The sequence below is a fragment of the Eschrichtius robustus genome, chromosome 14 (assembly GCF_028021215.1).
Source record: "Eschrichtius robustus isolate mEscRob2 chromosome 14, mEscRob2.pri, whole genome shotgun sequence".
In the NCBI taxonomy this organism is placed as follows: domain Eukaryota; kingdom Metazoa; phylum Chordata; class Mammalia; order Artiodactyla; family Eschrichtiidae; genus Eschrichtius; species Eschrichtius robustus.
The window spans coordinates 91,668,490-91,687,040 of record NC_090837.1 but is presented as its reverse complement, the minus strand read 5'-3'; the positions used below and the strand labels follow the sequence as shown (position 1 = coordinate 91,687,040).

Sequence of the window (18,551 nt, the reverse complement as noted above, 5' to 3'; positions counted from 1 at the left end):
GTATATGCGTCAAAAATAGCTCACTGCTGGGTACTGTCTGCTGGAATTTGGGGCATTGCCTTTTAGAGCAGTTGGGGTGGAAAGAGGGGTATTATTATCGGGCACCCACTAAACTGTCAACATCAGGTGGCTTAGCCAGCTGGACCTGGATTGCGGGAAGTCACTGAAGTGTTTTTATGATCCAGTTTACGTTTCGAGAACTATCACCCTGCTTGCTGGGTGGACAAGTGAATAGGTCCACAGTGCTGGGCAAGGGACCTAGAGGAGAGGGCAGAGTAGGAGACAGCATGGCTCCGCCTGGGTGAGGGAAGGGTGGGAGCTACAGTGTGGAGTTAGAATTGACAAGATACATTAATGTTCTGGGTCATTTCTAGGGAGTGTTTTCTTTAAGCCACAAAAATAGCAATATGAGACAGCTTTGAAGTTAGCTTCGAGCTAACAACTGTACTCATACTCTACCATATACCTATTTCAAGTAAGTATCTTCAAAGACCCTCTCTTACGTGGGCAGAGTAGCTCCCACATGACACAACCTTTTTTAAAGTGAAGGTATCAGTATAGAATTTTAGCTACAGATAACTCATAATTCTAACCTTCTATTTCCCTCAAATGAGAAAGGTGTTTTGAGTTGTTTCAGATAAGGCTTCAGTGTCAGCTGTTAGTACCATAAAGAGGCCCCATGAAGCCTGTGTCTCCCTAAGTACTCAATACAAATATTTATAAAATATTTATAAAATATTTGTAAAGGAACACTGTAAATTATAAACTACTAGAAATGTTGCTATTATCACAAAAAGATAAAAGATTTCTAAATAAAATCCTTAAAAAGATACCAGGTAAAAACACAAAATTTTCAAAGAAAGATTAAAAAGTTACAATTTCATTTTTTTAGCTTGAGACCAATTCTAAAATGCTAGCAGTTTTCTCCACATATGGTAAAAAAAATCTTCCATTATGAAAAGAATCAGTCATTTATTGTTAAAGCAAGGTACCATACTTATTTGTAATCAATGTTACTTATCTGAATATTTGATTCTCTAGATTATGAGATTTCATAAAAATTGTCATTACAGCACTCTTGGAATTCATAATCTAATTCCAAATCAATATTTACAGACGTGCAGAGGAAAAGCTGACTAAGTATTAAATTCAGCATGGGAACAGCATTTTGAATGTAACCATCTCTGCTACTCATTGTCTTGGTTGCATTTTAAATACCTATTCGATTTTACAATTAAATTCTCATATTTACTCTTCTCTAAATGTCAGTAATTTAAGAAAGATTTCCCTCTAAAGCACGCCAGACTTCCAAATACATTTTTAAAAATTCTGGTCTATTAAGCACATCTGTTTCCAGCTCTAAAAATTGCTAAATTTTCCAGCAGCCAGTTTTTAGCCAGGCATGTATTTGTTTGTAAGTTTCATGCATCTAAAAAAGAATTACACGGTATTCAAAAATTTTCATAGATGAAGAGCTACAGTGAAAGAAAAGGTCATTTATCAGAATTGTTGAGAAGTGGAATAAGAAAGGAGAATTCATATGAAGGTCCAGAGGATATATCATAATAACTTTTTCTGATTGTCAATCAACTTATGGGAATGTAAAATATTTTATACTTTAATTACTGTACAATGACCTTTCTAAATGTACCGTAAGATTATTGTTCTCTTATAATCTATTATAAAACAATTAAACAAAGAATATATAAAAATTACATGTGACTAAGTATGACTAAGTATTTTTATTTATTGTCTAAAACATTTTTTAAACATTCCATAATGTTTTATAAAAATAACTTAAATATATGTGTATGCCACATGACCTCCAAAGGCTCTATGAATATCATAAACCCCCTTTAGGAAGTGGAAAGAAATCTTTTTTAAAAATAATCCCATATAAATAATTCAAACAATATTTTAAAAATCTCTGTTAAATTAACTTTCCATCATCTACAATAAAAACTCTTTCATTCATTGTCACTTTTCTTCATTGTTCAAAGTTGTAGTTCATCTAACTGAAACATGCATTCAAAAGTTTAAATATTTAAACAAATTTTCCGTAACAATTTTGAAGTTTCCTTTGTTCCAAAAGCCCTATCATCTTATCTAGTAGAAGAGTCACATATGTATTAATATATACTTCTGTATGGGCGTCAAAATATAGACCCAATTTACACTGTAAAATGCTATGTTGATTTTATTTTTTCTCATCTATAAAGCTTTCTTAAGAAATTTAAAGTAGACATTTTCCAATTTGATACCCCAAAATATCATCTTTGAATAGAAAACATTAAACATTTTAAAATATACATATCGTTTTGTAAACCAACTGAAAACCATGACTTTTTTCAAAAACAGCTGCTTCGGAAATGTTAAATTGATGTTATCAAGTCTGCACTGCCCGTTAGTGGCAAGAGATTGTAAATGCATGATTTTAATTAAATTGAAGAGCAGTTCTATCTTAAATATTAGTTTTCTCAATCAAATTTAAAACTCGTTATATTATAAGACAAACACACCTATACTCTAAGCATAACACAGTTTTTGTGTTATGAGATATTGTTCCTGTAGAACATTAATTTACTGTCAGTGCTCACTCCCAGAGACCACGTTCAGTTAGGTACCTGCGAATATATAAATATGATGAATCCATCACAAATGCATGTGTGTGTACATGCATACACTACATACATGCCCACAGTTTAAGCTGGAAACAAAAACACTCTGACAATATAACATGAATCTATAAAGCGGAAATAAACTTTATCTAGCTTGTTAGCTTTGTTTAAATTACCCCTCATTGAGAAATGTTCCCAAACTAACCTTCTGTGGTTCTCACTGAAATTATCTTTTGTTAATAAATGATTTTTAGGCAGGAGATATTTGTTTAAGGGTATTAGGAAACTCTCTCCCTCTTTTCATTTACTGACTTTGTTTCTTGCATGTTTTCAATGTAGAGGTAATTTTTCAATTCTAGCTGTGGGATGGAGAGAATATAAGGTGAAAGGAGAGGGGAAGCAGTTACCTTTGAGCAATACTCAACAGTTTCCTAAAGCTGAGGGACAGCTTCTTTTTTTTTGGCCTGTGCTGTGGGCCATGCAGGATCTTAGTTCCCCGACCAGGGATCAAACCCATGTCCCTGCAGTGTAAACATGGAGTCTTAACCACTGGACTGCCAGGGAAGTTCCCCACCCCCTTTTTGGAAAATATTCTTTTATTTTTATTTTATTTATTTATTTATTTTGGCTGTGCCACGCGGCATGCAGAATCTTAGTTCTTCAACCAGGGATCCAACCCATGCCTCCTGCAATGGAAGCATAGAGTCTTAACCACTGGACTGCCAGGGAAGTCCCTCCCTCTTTTCAAATCTCAGTGGTCCACAGGGTTGACATAGTCGACTAGTTCTGAACCTCTGCATGATGATTACTATGCTCTATGGACATCAGGATGCCTGCATGTGGCCCATAAATAAGGCAAGTGCTGGCAACTAAGGTTCTTGAATATTCCCTCATGGGATTTCGGCAAACTTGAGTCAATGACTCTACACTTTATCACTTGCTGGAAACAAAGCTGAAACAACATTCGTATGGAATTTCATAAACAAAGAGGAATACTGCTTCCCACTTTTTAAACAACTGATGGAGGAGTGCTTTAGATTAAGGCATGATTACATAACTGATTTCGATATGCAGCTTCTTACGACAGCTGTCAACACATGTACAGTTTGTATGTGTGTATATATATATATGTATGTATATAGCACACAGATGAACTAAATGCTAACTCATTGGAGAGCATTTAGCTTGTCATTATTTTTGCTCAGTATTTTTCTTTAATTTGCTTTGCTCATTATTCTATCCCACATACTTACCTAGCATAGTGCTTTAGTACACAAAATACACACAATTAATATTACTTAAATAATGAATATTAATAAATCATGGAAAGTGTTCATGACAGCATTTTATTGATAAAAATGCAAAGGAAATGTATAAAGACTAATGTCTGATTCTGAGTAACTATAATGCCAATGTGAAAAGAACTTAAATATACTTAAGATAAATTAATATTTTCAGAATGCTTTATAGAAGAGTAAGATAAAGTTGTTTATTATAGATGTTATGATATGATGGCATCTTAGGCTGTCCGTCCCCTCACATGTGCCTGGAATGGATAGTTAATTGTGTCATGTGGTTGATCATTAAAAATGTGTTATTTAGAACAAGATTTCTTATGGCTTGAGTTTGACTGAGTCATTAAAAATGTGTTATTTAGAACAAGATTTCTTATGGCTTGAGTTTGACTGAGTCCACTATTAATATGTGAGTTCAAATATTCCTTTTATAGAGGGAATTCAATCTTCTAACCTCCTTTCCTCTTGCCTACTCAGTCTTCTGCCCACCAGGTTACACATTGGAACAGAGAAAACAGTCAGTTGCTTCCTTTCCATCATACGTCTCCCTACCTCTTTCAGACTTTTTGTCTTTGATTCTTTCAGTTCTTCATACTTCCATTTCCACACAGACAAAGCTGACTCCAGCCGTTCTATTTCTTTTTCCAAAGATAAGCGCATTCTAAATAGAGAATTAAAAGCAAAATAGACTTAAAATTTAAAATAATTTTAGGAATGCATTCAATTTTAGATTTTCTGTTTTCCTAATTTTTTATATTTGTATATGATCATTGTCATGACAGAAAACTTTTTTCAGCTTATTAAAAATTAAAAATATTGAATAAAAGTTGGTTTACAGTAGTTTAAACACATTTAATTCGGCTTTGCCAGTATTAAAATAATTGACTTTCTGTCTGCTGTCTCCTGCATTATTCATTCATTTCTTTCAATGCTTCTTATTCATATCATTTCCTTATATGGGAGGATATATATATGTTTCTAATTTTAACATGGTTTTTATCCAACTTCATATCGTGACTGTATATGAATGAAGAATTCTTTGATATGACAGAGAATACCAAGGAACCCACATAACCATTTAAGAAATCAGTCATTTATTGGAGATATAAAAATACTTTTTAAATATCTGCAATTCTGTTTTAATAAAGCAGTTTCACTGGGATCTTTATTTAAATTATTTAAAATAATTGAAATTAATTTCTCTATTTGTAGAATAAGTGACAGAACTTGGATGAAAATATTTAATCCTTTAATATTTCATCATTGATTTTTTTCCCATGCCCACACATCTATTAGAGTGAGTCACTGAAAATAATTGTTCATTTCTGGCGGTAATTAGCATATATCGACCTTTGCAAATGGTCATTCCTCATCTATGTGGTAGATTATTGTTAAAAATACTCATTCTATTTCCTCTCCTTCCATGGACAGAGTTGCTTTCCCCGTCCCTGGATTCTAGGCTTTGACAATGGGATATTATCTGATGTGACAGATTACAGAAATTTGAAAACAATTTGTGTGGTTAGGCTTCTTTTATCCCTCAGCCATCACTGTGAAAAGAGTTTCCCCTGGGAACTGCTGTCCCCAAATAAACATATGAAGCAGATCTGAGCTCAACCTTACCAAGGAGCCAAGCCCAGCTGGTCCAGTGGAGGTCAGCTGACCTTGCATCCACCCAGGCAAAATACTTTGTTGTCTTAAGCTACTGAATTATTATTATTATTTTATGCAGCAAAAGATAGCTGATACAGGAAAAGACACTTAAAAGGGGATGCTGCAACAACAAAAATGAAAAATATGTAGACCTAATTTAGGGGTCAGATGGTGGACAGGGGCTGGAAAGAAAACATAAGAAGCTAGAAAAATAGTGATACATGTTATTTAGTGGTGAAACACAAGATGAAATTGTCACTTGCTGTGCCTTGGAAATAGAAAATGTGCCTGACATTACCAGTGGGTTGCTATTGGGCACGATGTGGCCAAAGACTTAAAAAGTGTTTGTGTAACTGGGCTTACTCACTTATATTTTGGCCATTACTATGAGAAATACACACCTGTGCAGGCCCACTGCTCCCAGGGGAAGATAAGAACCGTGAATCACAACTGAGTTTTCCCTGCAGAGCCCTGTCCAGATTAACCAACCTCCAGTGGCTCACAGACTCCAGCCAAATAAATTCTGATTGTTACATGCCTCTAAGTTTCTGTAGTTATTAGTTACAGTCTTACTGTATTTATAATTAGCTAATACACACACGGATCTATTTCAGTGATAATGCTGCTAGAAAGATCTTAGGACATATTCACAGAGCTAGAAGATGCATCCAGAATCAAAATTGAATGCCATTTCCATATTTATAAGAAATATGAATCTTCTAGGTAGCAATAGTATGAAAATAATTCAAAATAGAATTAGGCCATAAATATATTAGTTTAATCCAATCAATGGATAAGCAGCCCATTAAAGAGTTACATAATAATATTTGCATGAATCAAGCCATAAAATTGAAAGAGGATAATAAAAGAATTTGTTACAGCTTAACTTCACCTCAAAAGACTTAAGTTGCAAAAGACACCAGCACTATTTGTAGGACTATAATTTGGAATCCCTTATTAACACAGTACATATATTACAATGAACAAAGAAAAAGGCTCAATAGGTTCTTCAGAACACTCCTACGGACGTCCACAGGTCCAGATTAACAACCGCAGCCAAAAATTCTGATAGGTAAGTAAATTTAGCCAGCTGATGATACCCCAGTTGCTTACCATGATACAATTTTTGCTCTTAGTGACTGTGTTTGAGATTTTAAGAATAGGATTAAATATAGAAATTGGGAACAAATTGCCAAATAGTAACATTTTGTGTTAAATATAGAAAAAATACATAAAAGACATTGTATATTAAAATATGTTATGTATTTGGCATTCAGGTTTTAAAGTTTTGGATGATAAGGTATGTTTGAATATTTAAAAGAAATTGAGTATTGACTTTAACCTGTAAATTTAAGTTGAAAAATATAATAAAATTGTATTGTTTGTGACTTCATTGAAATACTTAAGAATCACCATATTTATAATTTTAATTTATTAGAATTACACGAGTAGAACATGACAATGTTTTCATCAGTGAAAGGAATATCTTAAATTAATAAAATAATTTTATTAAAGGATATTGATCAAATACATTTGTGTAATGAAGCATACATTGAGAAAATTTTCTCAAAATTAATTTTGAGAATCATTTATAAACAGATTAATATAAAAATTATACTTGAAAATTTGAGAAAAGTCTACATTTTTAAATTTACAAATTCAAAATTATACATGTTGAGAAATCAGTGTCAGCTTTTAACATTACACTCTAATAAATCAAATGATAATGTTAGCAAAAAAGCTCATATTAACATAAAAATGATTTATAATTACTGTAGAATAAATGTTGATCCTCGAAATTGTCATCAGAATTACTGTGGCAACTATGCCCTCAGGGGTTTTATAAGAAGTTCAAACAGAACACTGCAAATTATATTAAACTTTTAGTTACATGTAAATATAGATATAGTCTAAAGATATAATTATATGTAGATTACATCTAGACAAAGTATTCAAGGCCAGTTCATGAAATGAAAATAATTTTGAAAAGCATATTAAAATGAATAGTTAACCATTTGTATTCTTTATTTAAGGCAGATTAGTCACATTTAAAATATAGCATTATTTCTCTCTTTAAGTATACATCTTAAATAAAATAACTGATATTTATTAGTTTAGTGGAAGAAAATTATGTATTTCATTCTGTAAAATGGTACAATTTAGAGAAGTGAGAGAACAGACAATTCATAAAAATTTATTTAATAGCAATGTGATGCTTGGGTATATTTCAGCATAGCTTTATAAAAAAAAACAGTGACTATTTGTTTCAAGCATTAGGACATAAGGACTGTGCACACTTAAATTTATGCAGCAGAGGGCACTCTTTAAATCCTTAATTTTCTGGCCTAATCAATTTATTCTACATTTTAGAGAGATTTTCAAAATTGATTAATTGTACTTACATTTATAATTGAAATTTAAACTATCACCATATTGTTTGAACTACAAGAAGGCAAAAAAAAAAACAACTAATTTACTCTAAAGGATATTGCATATTTTATGCACAGATTCTTTAAAAAAAATTACTAAGACCAAGCTCAGAAAAAAATATAGTATTTTAATATGATGATACAAACTTTTAAAAATCAGATTGTTAAAATGTATAATATTTGCAGGATCTAAAAAGTAGTATATGAACCAAAATGATTTTTATAAAAAGATATGATTATATTTCTATGCAATCTTTTGATACTTTGTTAATCATCCCATAATGATCCCATAATAAATGGGCATAAATTTTAAACATCTAGACAGGAAGATTAATCAAAATTTTTTCAGAGATAAAAATTCCTAAACATTACTATCTGGTAATAAATATTAATCATTTTTGAACTGTGTGAAATTTCACTGTAAAATATCTAGTCAGTATTTTCTTAGAGGTCTATTAGTGTCAAATTTTTTTGCCAGACAAAAATAATTAATTTGTAATAACATCTAGATATCCATTTTTTCATTAGTCTAAAATTTAGAGTTAGTATTAAATGATGAATAATAAAATTTTTTACAAGTATACTTTTAATAAGCAACCTATTTATCATTTCATGATTTCACTATTTATAACTACATATTTCAGCAGTAACATCTTTCAATATCTTTCATTTTCATCACCTTTCAGCATTTTCAGCAAATAGCCAAAGCCATATATAGTTAATTTAATTAGAAAAGAGATGACTTTAAAGAATACTGTTAAGCTCAGAGACACCCAGGAGGACCAGAGACCAAGGCTTGGACAAGGCTATGCAGCCAGGAACAAGACCCATCTCATGTCACAGAACTGGCCCAATGAAGACCCCACTGCCTGTTGCCTGTACACTCTCCTGATATCAATTATGTGTCCAACAAACAAATATACTCAAAATAGCTAATTTAAATAGAAAGAGACATTAATAGCACAAAGAATCTCTGGGAGAACCAGTGAAGCAAATTGGGAACCTGCAGTCAGAAATACCAAAGTTAAAGCTGTAGAAATCTTCCCATCAGCACTTTCTTGGGGCCACCATTTAGGTACAGACATCACAGCGTGACCTCAACATCCCCTCAACTCGAGTCATGGGATGATGTCACCAGAGACTTGAGGCTGCTGCTGCCTCTGAAAACAAGATGTAGCTACTGCCACTGCCTTCTCCCCTCACCAGGGTGGATGCTGGTGCTGTCATCTTCTTGGAGGATTAATTTATGCTAAAACAACTAGGTGGCTACATTTGAATAGCTGTTCCTATGTCAACCGTCTGCACCCTAATTGCAAAGGAGACTGAGGTAGAGAATTACTAGTGCTTTTATAGTCTACACAGAGAGATAGACTCTCTCATTAGGTACACGACTGCCCAAACACAAACATACTTCAGGGTAAAAAAGAAATTGCAAAAATAGACAAAAATTAACTTGAAATGGATTCAAGACCTTAATTTAAGACCTGAAATGTAAAACACCTGGAAGAAAACATAAGGGGAAAGCTCCTGAATATTAGTATTGGCAAAGATTATTTTGATTCTACATCAAAAGCACAGGTACCAAAAAAGCAAAAATAAATAAGTGGGACTATACCAAACTAAAAAGCTTCTGCACAGCAAAAGAAACAATTAACAAAATGAAAAGGTAACCTATGGAATGGAGGAATTATTTGCACACCACACTGGGGTTAATATCCAAAATATATAAAAGGAACTCATACAACTCAATAGCAAAAAAAAAAAAAAAAAAGATGAATGTACAGCGTCGTGACTATAGTGAACAACATGGTACTGTATACTTGAAATTTGCTAAGAGAGTAGATCATAAGTGTTCTTACCACACACAAAAATAATAACTATGTGAAGTGATGGGTGTATTAATTAGCTTGATTATGGTAATCATTTCCAAGTATGTATATGCATCAAAACATCATGTTGTAGACCTTAAATATATACAAATTTTATTTGTCAGTTATAAGCTTACTGTATACCTCATTAGTAACAGTGAATAAATAAGTAAAGTAGATCTGACTTTCTATTCTTTAACAATATTACGTTAAATAATATTAATCAGACTTGCATGCAATTTTTTCATTGTCTTAATTGAGGAATATTCACAACCATATATATAGATTTCTTTCTCATGCTAATCATTGGAGCATTTTCAGTTTGCTGTACTATCTCACCAAGATTTAAAATCTCATTTTATTGAGAAAAAAAACATAACATTTAATGAAGCAAAGAAAAATAATTGAAGCATACTGCTCTTCTTACATAGAAAACAAATTAAGAAAATAAAATGGAAAGGGAGATTAAAGCTCAGATTAATTGACAGAAAGCTAACATTTTGTAAGGGATGCAGGTGCCATCTGCAGTTTAACTTTAGAACTAATTCTAAAGGCTAAAACAGCACATCAAAATATTTTACCTCATCATCTCTCTTACTTAAGATGTAATATTGCCAGAGTTCCTCTTCCTAAATGTTTAGGTACACATAGCTCTGTACGAGGATCAGTTTTCCCGCCCTCATCTCAAATTTTCTACCTGGGAAGTCGTTTTATTTAAGAGATCAGAAATATACAAATTCTCAGTACATGAGCAGCTTCCAGATACTGGGTAATTATTCATCAAACTGAACAGTACGAATAATACAAATAATAGATAAACTTTAGTGTTTTAGATGAGGGGGTTCTAGTCAGTCAATGGTGGAAATGATTCCCTGAGTTCTCTAGGTTGATTCCTGTGCTCTAGTCAAGAGAAGTTTCCCACTAGCTGGGAACATAGAAAAAATTACATTCACATCTTCTCAACTCCAGCCACCCACTCACTGAGATTCCAGGAGGAAGAATTTAAAAGATTAGACAGATTTATAGTAAAAGTATATACTGTATCCTTGGGAAACATTCTCTTGTGATAGAAAAAAAGGCTTTGCCATGGCCTCACGTGGATTGCAGGCTAGTGTTAATTCATGGACATATCATACTCATGGGACTGCTTCTTAAAGAGGAGAGTGAGAAAGCAAAATGGAATCAAAGGCCCCGTTTCCCCCTTATTCTTCAGCCTGTCTTTTGTTTATATGCTGAATTTGCTGAGAACTGGGGGATTTACTTATTACTATGGGGATTGTTCATTTATTCCAAGGAAGTTAGATATATATGTACATGTACATGTGTACAAGTGAGAGTGTAAAGACACACATGTGTATCATTAAAACTGGTACCTTTGGGAGTTTACATGCAGGAAACAGCATTTTCACATTGCTCCTATTATGTTATGTAGGTGAAGTAGCATTGTGAGTGGGTTGGAGAGAAGTCTATAACCACTAAAAAGTTAAATCCTTCAAGAAATGAAGCCCAGAGGTTAGAACTTGACTGAGACCTGTAGTTCCAGAGTAAATTAATTGTTAATATGGGTGCAGGCATTCAATTTTATTCTCTTTTCTACTAATGTTGATTGCCTCTATTAGGAATTTACACTTGATGGTAGAATAATAAATATTTATTCTCTACACAGATACTTGTATTATCACAATCTGTGCATGGGGTGAGGTATAGGCAAAGAATCTGAAAAAGGGAATTAGTGGTAGGAATAAATTTCAGAGGGACTTGTGGCTGACAGAAAAGGATTGGCAGATAAAGAGCTTATAGTACTGGTGAGAGGTTTGTGTGCATACTTATCACTGTTTCAATCCACGTAAACCAGGGAAATTAAAACCATTATATAATATATAATTATATTCATACTTAGTGATAATACACATCACTCCCAGTTTTTTTTTTTTATTCTGCCCATTAAGAGTCATAACTAAAGAGATGGAAAAATAATTATTTTCAGATTTGGGGAACACATTTTAAAGTACATCAAATATTCCACTTATTAGTTTCTAGGGTGATCATGAGGGAACAACAACAAAAAAAACCCATATTGAGTAATTCATGTTAGTGGCCACTTTCCCAGACATTGTGTTTGATTCTCATAAGAATCCAGTGAAGAGGGCAGAAGTGATGCTATGTGACTTTTAAAGCCAGGTCATTAAAATACCATTTATTTATCTCTGTGCTTGTCAGATGTTCACTTTCAACCAAGCCATTATGCTGTGAGTTAGCCAAGTGGCCACACAGATAGGCTATATACAGATGTTCCAACTGAGATCCCAGATGAGAAAAAAGGTCAGCTGCCAGATATGTGAGTAAGTGAGACTTCAGATAATTCTACACCGCCCCCCGCGCCTAAAGCCACCCTCGGCCTTTGAGCCATCCCAGCTGAGGTCACATGTAGCAAGAGGTAAGCTGTCCATATAAATCCATGCTCAAGATTCATGAACAGAATACATGGTGATTGTTGTCTCCATAATAATCATCATTTGCGAAGTTGTTATAAAACAATAGATCGTTGGAACACAGGTATCACTATCCAAATTTTTACAAAGTTGACAATAGCACACCCTTGACTAACCCAATATCATATAGCTAGAGTATGTCAGAACCAAGATGAATGTCCAGGTGATTTAATCAAGTCTAGTGCTCCTTCCTCTACACTATAAATGGTCAATGAATAAAGCATCTTTTTCTGCAATCAGTACCTCACCAAATTGTGAGTTTTCCCTTATGAATATTAACATATCTATTCATTTTTATTGACTCACTGAAATCTATGAATGCTGTAAAAGTTAGATAATACACAGGTTATTTTAATCATAAACATTAATAATTCAAATATAATAAAGGTGAATCTACCAGAGAAGATGAGAACAAGGTTATGATAAAAAAATGATAAAAATGAACCTGTTATAATTTACTTTTCAAAATTCAAAAAATGAATATAAAATTCAAACTCATTTTTAAAATATTAGTACTTAATGACTAATCATAGGTAAAATATATTAGCAGATGGCTAGTTTAAGAGACTTAACAATTTTAAGAAGTTTGAAAAACAGACTTGGTTAAGGAAGACAATGATTAGTACTTACTCTCTTTCTTTCCATAAGATTTTTTGGAACTCATCCAAATGCACCTGCAAAGCTGAAATTTCAGGAACTCCATTCTCCAGAGGCAGATTTATTGCCTGCAGCCTTAATCCAGGTCTCACTGTACAGTTTTCAGAACCACCATTCTTGAATAAATCAGGACAATCTAGATTGAGTTTCACCTCTTCATTTAATTTTAATGGGTCAATAATCAAACCTTCTTCCTGAAAGAAAAAAAAATACAAAACAATTATTATTGTTGAATTTTAAAATCCAATGTAGAAAAATCATGAAGAAAACATTTTTGAAAGGAAATAAAATGTTATGATTCAGCATCAAATTCATATTTTCATTTATTTATCATTCTCTAATAGTGTTATATGGACAAACTTTAACTTATATATTTTTAGGCTTTTTTTTCCTTTCAATGTTCTACCATATTCTAATAAAATAAGTTTCCCTGCAGTCTTTTAAAATTTTCCATTTACAGTGGAATACGTTATATCTAACATAAACTCCATACATCATGAAAAGCTTAACATTTTAGATGGAATTATAGAAAAACAAGATATTAATTGATTTTATGTTTTTAGAGATGGAATTAAATAGAAAGGGGTAATAATATAAAGCGTAAATAATACAAACTATTTAAAGAGATAACATGAATTCCTAAAGTTTCCCAAAGTATGTTCCATGAGTTGTTAATAATATTTACCAGATAAAAAAAAATATATGGGGGGTGGTTCATCAATAGATAAGTGTATGAACTGCTAGATTAAAGTTTACAAATTTCTGTTATGTGCAGAATTCTCAGAAATTTCAAGATTCCAAATATACCAAGAAATTCCAGAAGTGGGTAGTGTGAAGTATTCCCTAAAGGTATTTCCCTATGGTACCCATTTTACAGGAATTAATTGTGAGGCCAGAGTCCCAAACCTTGGGAAATGTTTTAAACTACTGTATGGATAATTTATTAAGAGTGGCTTATTAGGGTAAATGGAGAGAAATCTCTCTAAATATCTTCTTTTAACATAAAAAATGCTGGGGTTCTTCTTTGGCTAAAAATACTAGTAATATCAGTAATATGGACTGAATCGTGTCTCCCCTAAAACCCATATGTTGAAGTCTGCACCCCCCAACCCCCAGTACCTCAGAATGTGACTGTATTTGGAGACAGGGTCTTTAAAAGGTAATTAAGTTAAAATGAGGGTCATCAGGGTGGGCCTAGTGATGGTATCCTTATAAGAAGAGGAGATGTAAACTCATATATATAGGATGGATAAACAACAAAGTCCTACTGTACAGCACAGGGAACTATATTCAATATCCTGTAATAGAAAACAATATGAAAAACAATATATTTATATGTATAACTGAATCATTTTGCTGTACAGTAGAAATTAACACAACATTGTAAATCAACTATACCTCAATAAAATAAATTAAAAAAAAAAAAAAGAAGAGGAAATTTGGACACAGACACACACAGAGAAAAGGTGATGTGAAGACACAGGGAGAAGACCGCCATCTATAAGCCAAGGAGGAAGGCCTCAGCAGAAACCAGCCCTGCTGACACCTGGATCTCAGACTTCGAGCCTCTAGAACGGTGAGAAAATAAACTTCTGTCGCTAAAGCCACTCAGTCTGAGGTACTTAGTTCTGGCAGCCTAAACAAACAAATACAGTCACCACTGGTTTTGCTATTTTCTCTTCCCTCCCCATTACTATATACAGCATTCAAATATGCACATAACCTCTAGATTCCTCTGGATTTTTTTCTGACCTTTCTATTTATGTTCTCCTTGGTAGGATATTCTCTCTTTCCCAAGCACTCTCTGATGGACTCAAACGTTTTGGAACCAATTTGAAAGGGGTCTCTCTGTGCATAGGACACTTCTATGAAACTAGGAAGCTTCCGGTCCTGGGTGACTCTAGCTTCCAAGGCCTCTTTTTGATGTGACAAACTTTGCTTCTTTTTCAAGGCGCTCAATTCCTTCATGGTCATCTCTAATTTTATTCTGAGCTGTCTTCCTTCCTCCCTGGCGCTGTTCCTTTCAGCTCGAACTTTACTCCACTTTTCTCTCCAGTTGGCCGTGCAGTCTGACCACCATCGCATGGTCTTCTCCATCTGAGCGGCTCTGGCCTTGACCTCCTCCAGTTCCCGCAGGCGAAGTTCTTCACAAATGCCCCAGTCGTTGATGCTGCAGGAATGAGCATGGGAGTTGTGAGCGGCATGAGATTGCAGCGCATGAAGGGGCAAACAGGAGTTACAGGTGTCCCTGGGGGATGAGGCAGGTGCCCCCAGGTCACACGGCGGTTTAACTGATGACTGCTGCATCTGGAAGATTTGTGTTTCTTCAATTAACCGATGAATGGAATCTAAATTCATATTTATCTTTTCAGGCCTAAGAAAAGACAGAGAACATAATTGCATTTGAATTTCCTCTGCAATTATAAGAGCAAGACCGACATTTAAAACAGAAAGTGATAAAAACAATGCATCTTCTCAACATTGCATATTTTTCTTCCCACTGTAAAAATAGAGAGGAATTTATGCATTTGTAATTATCCTCAAAGAAACAGAAATCGCTCACACTTAATTTTGCCAAACGAATACAAATAAATATGTAAAGATGCAACTGGGGATAGCACAGGACGTGATCTTAACAAATCCAATTCTTTTCACGTAATATTTATTGTAACACACATTGTCCATTAACTGCTCAATGGTCCCCTTTTCCCCTGCTAACTAAAGCACAATTTGTTCAGGTGGAAGGCAGAAGCTGTTGATCTCTGGAAGGATAAGCCCCTATTCCAATCCCAGGGGCTAAATCTTGAGTGGTCTAAATCTTCCATGACAACCCCCATTTAATTTACCATTCACTGGTCTTAAAGCAGCATATGACCTGGTTCTGGCTGATGAGATGTGAGGGGAAGTCTGCTAGAAAAGTTTCCCATCTAGAAAAATGTGAAAACATCAAAATGAGAAACCCTTTTTCCTCTGCTTTCTTCCTGCTTGAACAAAGACATGATTCTGGAAGAAGGTAAGTGTAACAGCCACCCTGTAATGTTAAAAATGGTGGAACAGATGGATGAAAAGAGCTTGATGTAACAATGGAGTTGCAGCATGAAACAAAGAATCCATACCTCTGGTTTCCTTGCTATGTGAGAATGATTAGCTATATTTATTTAAGCTATGATTGTTGAGTTTTCTGTTACTTGGAGTCAAAATGACATCTAACTGATACATGAATTAATTTCCTACTATGGTTAATATTATGGTAAGTTCAAAAAATACAGTATGAATAAGACATGGTCTTTGTCCTTAAAGATTTTATAGTCCAGTAGATGAGACAAGCACATAAAATTTAAAATACATAATATGCCTATAAAAATACATTTATTTAATCAAATTTTTTTAGCATTGTATTATGTGTCAAATCAATGTTAGCTTCCTAGGGTATGGACAAGGTACTCTAGGGAGAACTGCCAAAGAAGTAGTGAGCTGTTTCCTAGAAATTAAGAGGCTTCACAGACAACACTGAGCAAAGTCTCAGTAATTTCAAAGCTTTAAAAAGGAAATAAAAACAGCTTTCCATATAAATAGCAAAGACAAATTAATTGGTAAATGCAAACCTTTCTTATCAGTATGTACACCCATTACTTTATTCAATATAACAACATAACCACGTTGAGGATTTAGCAAGTGGAACATTTTCTTTAAAATAAATGCTCAAATCATGCAGGTTAATCTAAAATTAATAAAGTTCTATTGTTGTATAAGATTACCCATTTTTATTATCAAAGAAGATTTTCTGGTGTAAATAAGCTTAGATAACATTTTGTATTCATGACATTAACTACTCCCTTTTTTTATTTCCTCTTATATAGTTACAGATCATAAACTGTCTTTTTATGAACCACCTATTTAATTAACTGAAGGGGTTTCATTATACCAATTAAGTTACAAAATACACTTCTATTCACCGAAAACAAGAGTATATAATATTAAATGCATATCACTTGCAGTTGTAGAAAAAAACACATTTTAATAAGTGTTCTGTAGTGATGTCAAACCAATTCACTCCTTATTATAATACTTATTATAATAATATAGATTTGTGGTTGTAATTATTTTTGTTAGCATTAGTATATGTCCAATCATATTTGAATTAGTGCTGACTTGGAGCAACTGTTCCTTTCATTTACTGTAACTCAGAGGGCAATGATAATATAACTGACCAAATTTCTTGGGCCATTAGTAAACCAAGACCAATATTAAAAAAAAAAGAACAAGAGGAACTCTTAATTAGAAGCATACCAAGTATTATATGTATATATCTGTATATGTATATATTTTTATATTTATATATATATATATTTCACTATTTAATGATATATTTCTTTTGGTAGAAATTCCAAAATGAAGACAGAATATTTATTTCAGCATATTAAACTTAAATTTAACCTTGCCATTTTTCAAAATAAATCAGTATCCTAAAATTGTAATGTCTTTTAAAATGTCTAACTTTTATTTCACTAGTGTTTTGAAGACTCTATAATTAGACTCTGGTACACTGAGATCTTGCCTACCAATTAACTATGTATTTTTTCACATCTGACTAAACAAAATTGAGTTGGGTTTAATTATTTAGTCCTTGAATTTCAATAGTATTTCCTGTCCTAAAGTGTTTCTCAAGCAAGTGTAAATGGGGATATTTAATCCTCATGTGTATTTATTAAAGCATTAATTTTCTCTATACATATGTACCTAATCTTCACGTTTTGTTTCAGATGATGATGAAAGTATTTTTCAGTGGTTGTAGCACAAAGCCTTTGATATATGGGAAAATATTTTAATGCTATTGACTCTGGTTTCTTATATTAATTTTTGGATTGTTTTTACCACAAAAAAAAGGAGTGGGGAGCACAGGGAAACTCTTGGAGGTGATGGACATGTTTATTATCTTGAGCATGGTGATGGTTTCATGGGTGCACACATATGTCCAAGCTCATCAAATTGTATATATTAAATACATGCAGTATTTTAAACCAATTACACCTCAATAAAGCTGTTTTTAAAAAGTTCATACAACCAGGCTACCACGATTACTGCAAGTATTTTTGAATGTAGTATATAGCCATATTAATAAAATTTGATGGGTCTACAATGTATAGACTATATTACTAAATGTATTATTTCTTGCCAAAGAGGAGCTTAATGTGTGAGACATTGGGCTCCAGAGTCTATTGGTCCAAGTTCTGACTCTGCCACTTTCTAGGTAGCTGAAAGTAGACAAACCACATAAATTGCCTTTGACTCATGTCCTTATTTGTAAAGGAAAACAGAATCATCATGTACCTCACTGAGTTCTTGTGACCATTAAGTGGGAAAATGCCTACAGATTGGCTAGCCCAGACTGTCTCTTAGGCAAGGTGACAATTCTTCTCAGTGCTATACAAGTCACTATGTATGTCACCTTGGACTATTGTACTACTTAATTTTTTTCAGTTTCTTTCCTCTCTTTTGAAAGAGAAATGCTGTGCTTAAAAAATAGGGATAGCAACAG

At 33.2% G+C, this 18,551-nt stretch overlaps 1 protein-coding gene across 1 annotated transcript in view; it reads right to left on the bottom strand.

The window, feature by feature from the left end:
• The window catches only part of CCDC102B (coiled-coil domain containing 102B), a 183,351-nt gene extending 167,981 nt beyond the window's left edge, over positions 1 to 15,370 (bottom strand). The window contains exons 1-3 of the mRNA XM_068563554.1: positions 14,765 to 15,370; positions 12,986 to 13,206; positions 4,466 to 4,574 (exon numbers count right to left, since the gene is read on the bottom strand). Coding sequence (XP_068419655.1) covers positions 4,466 to 4,574; positions 12,986 to 13,206; positions 14,765 to 15,370 — 936 coding nt within the window. The remainder of the gene's footprint in view (positions 1 to 4,465; positions 4,575 to 12,985; positions 13,207 to 14,764) is intronic.
• Between the last annotated feature and the right edge of the window lie 3,181 nt (positions 15,371 to 18,551).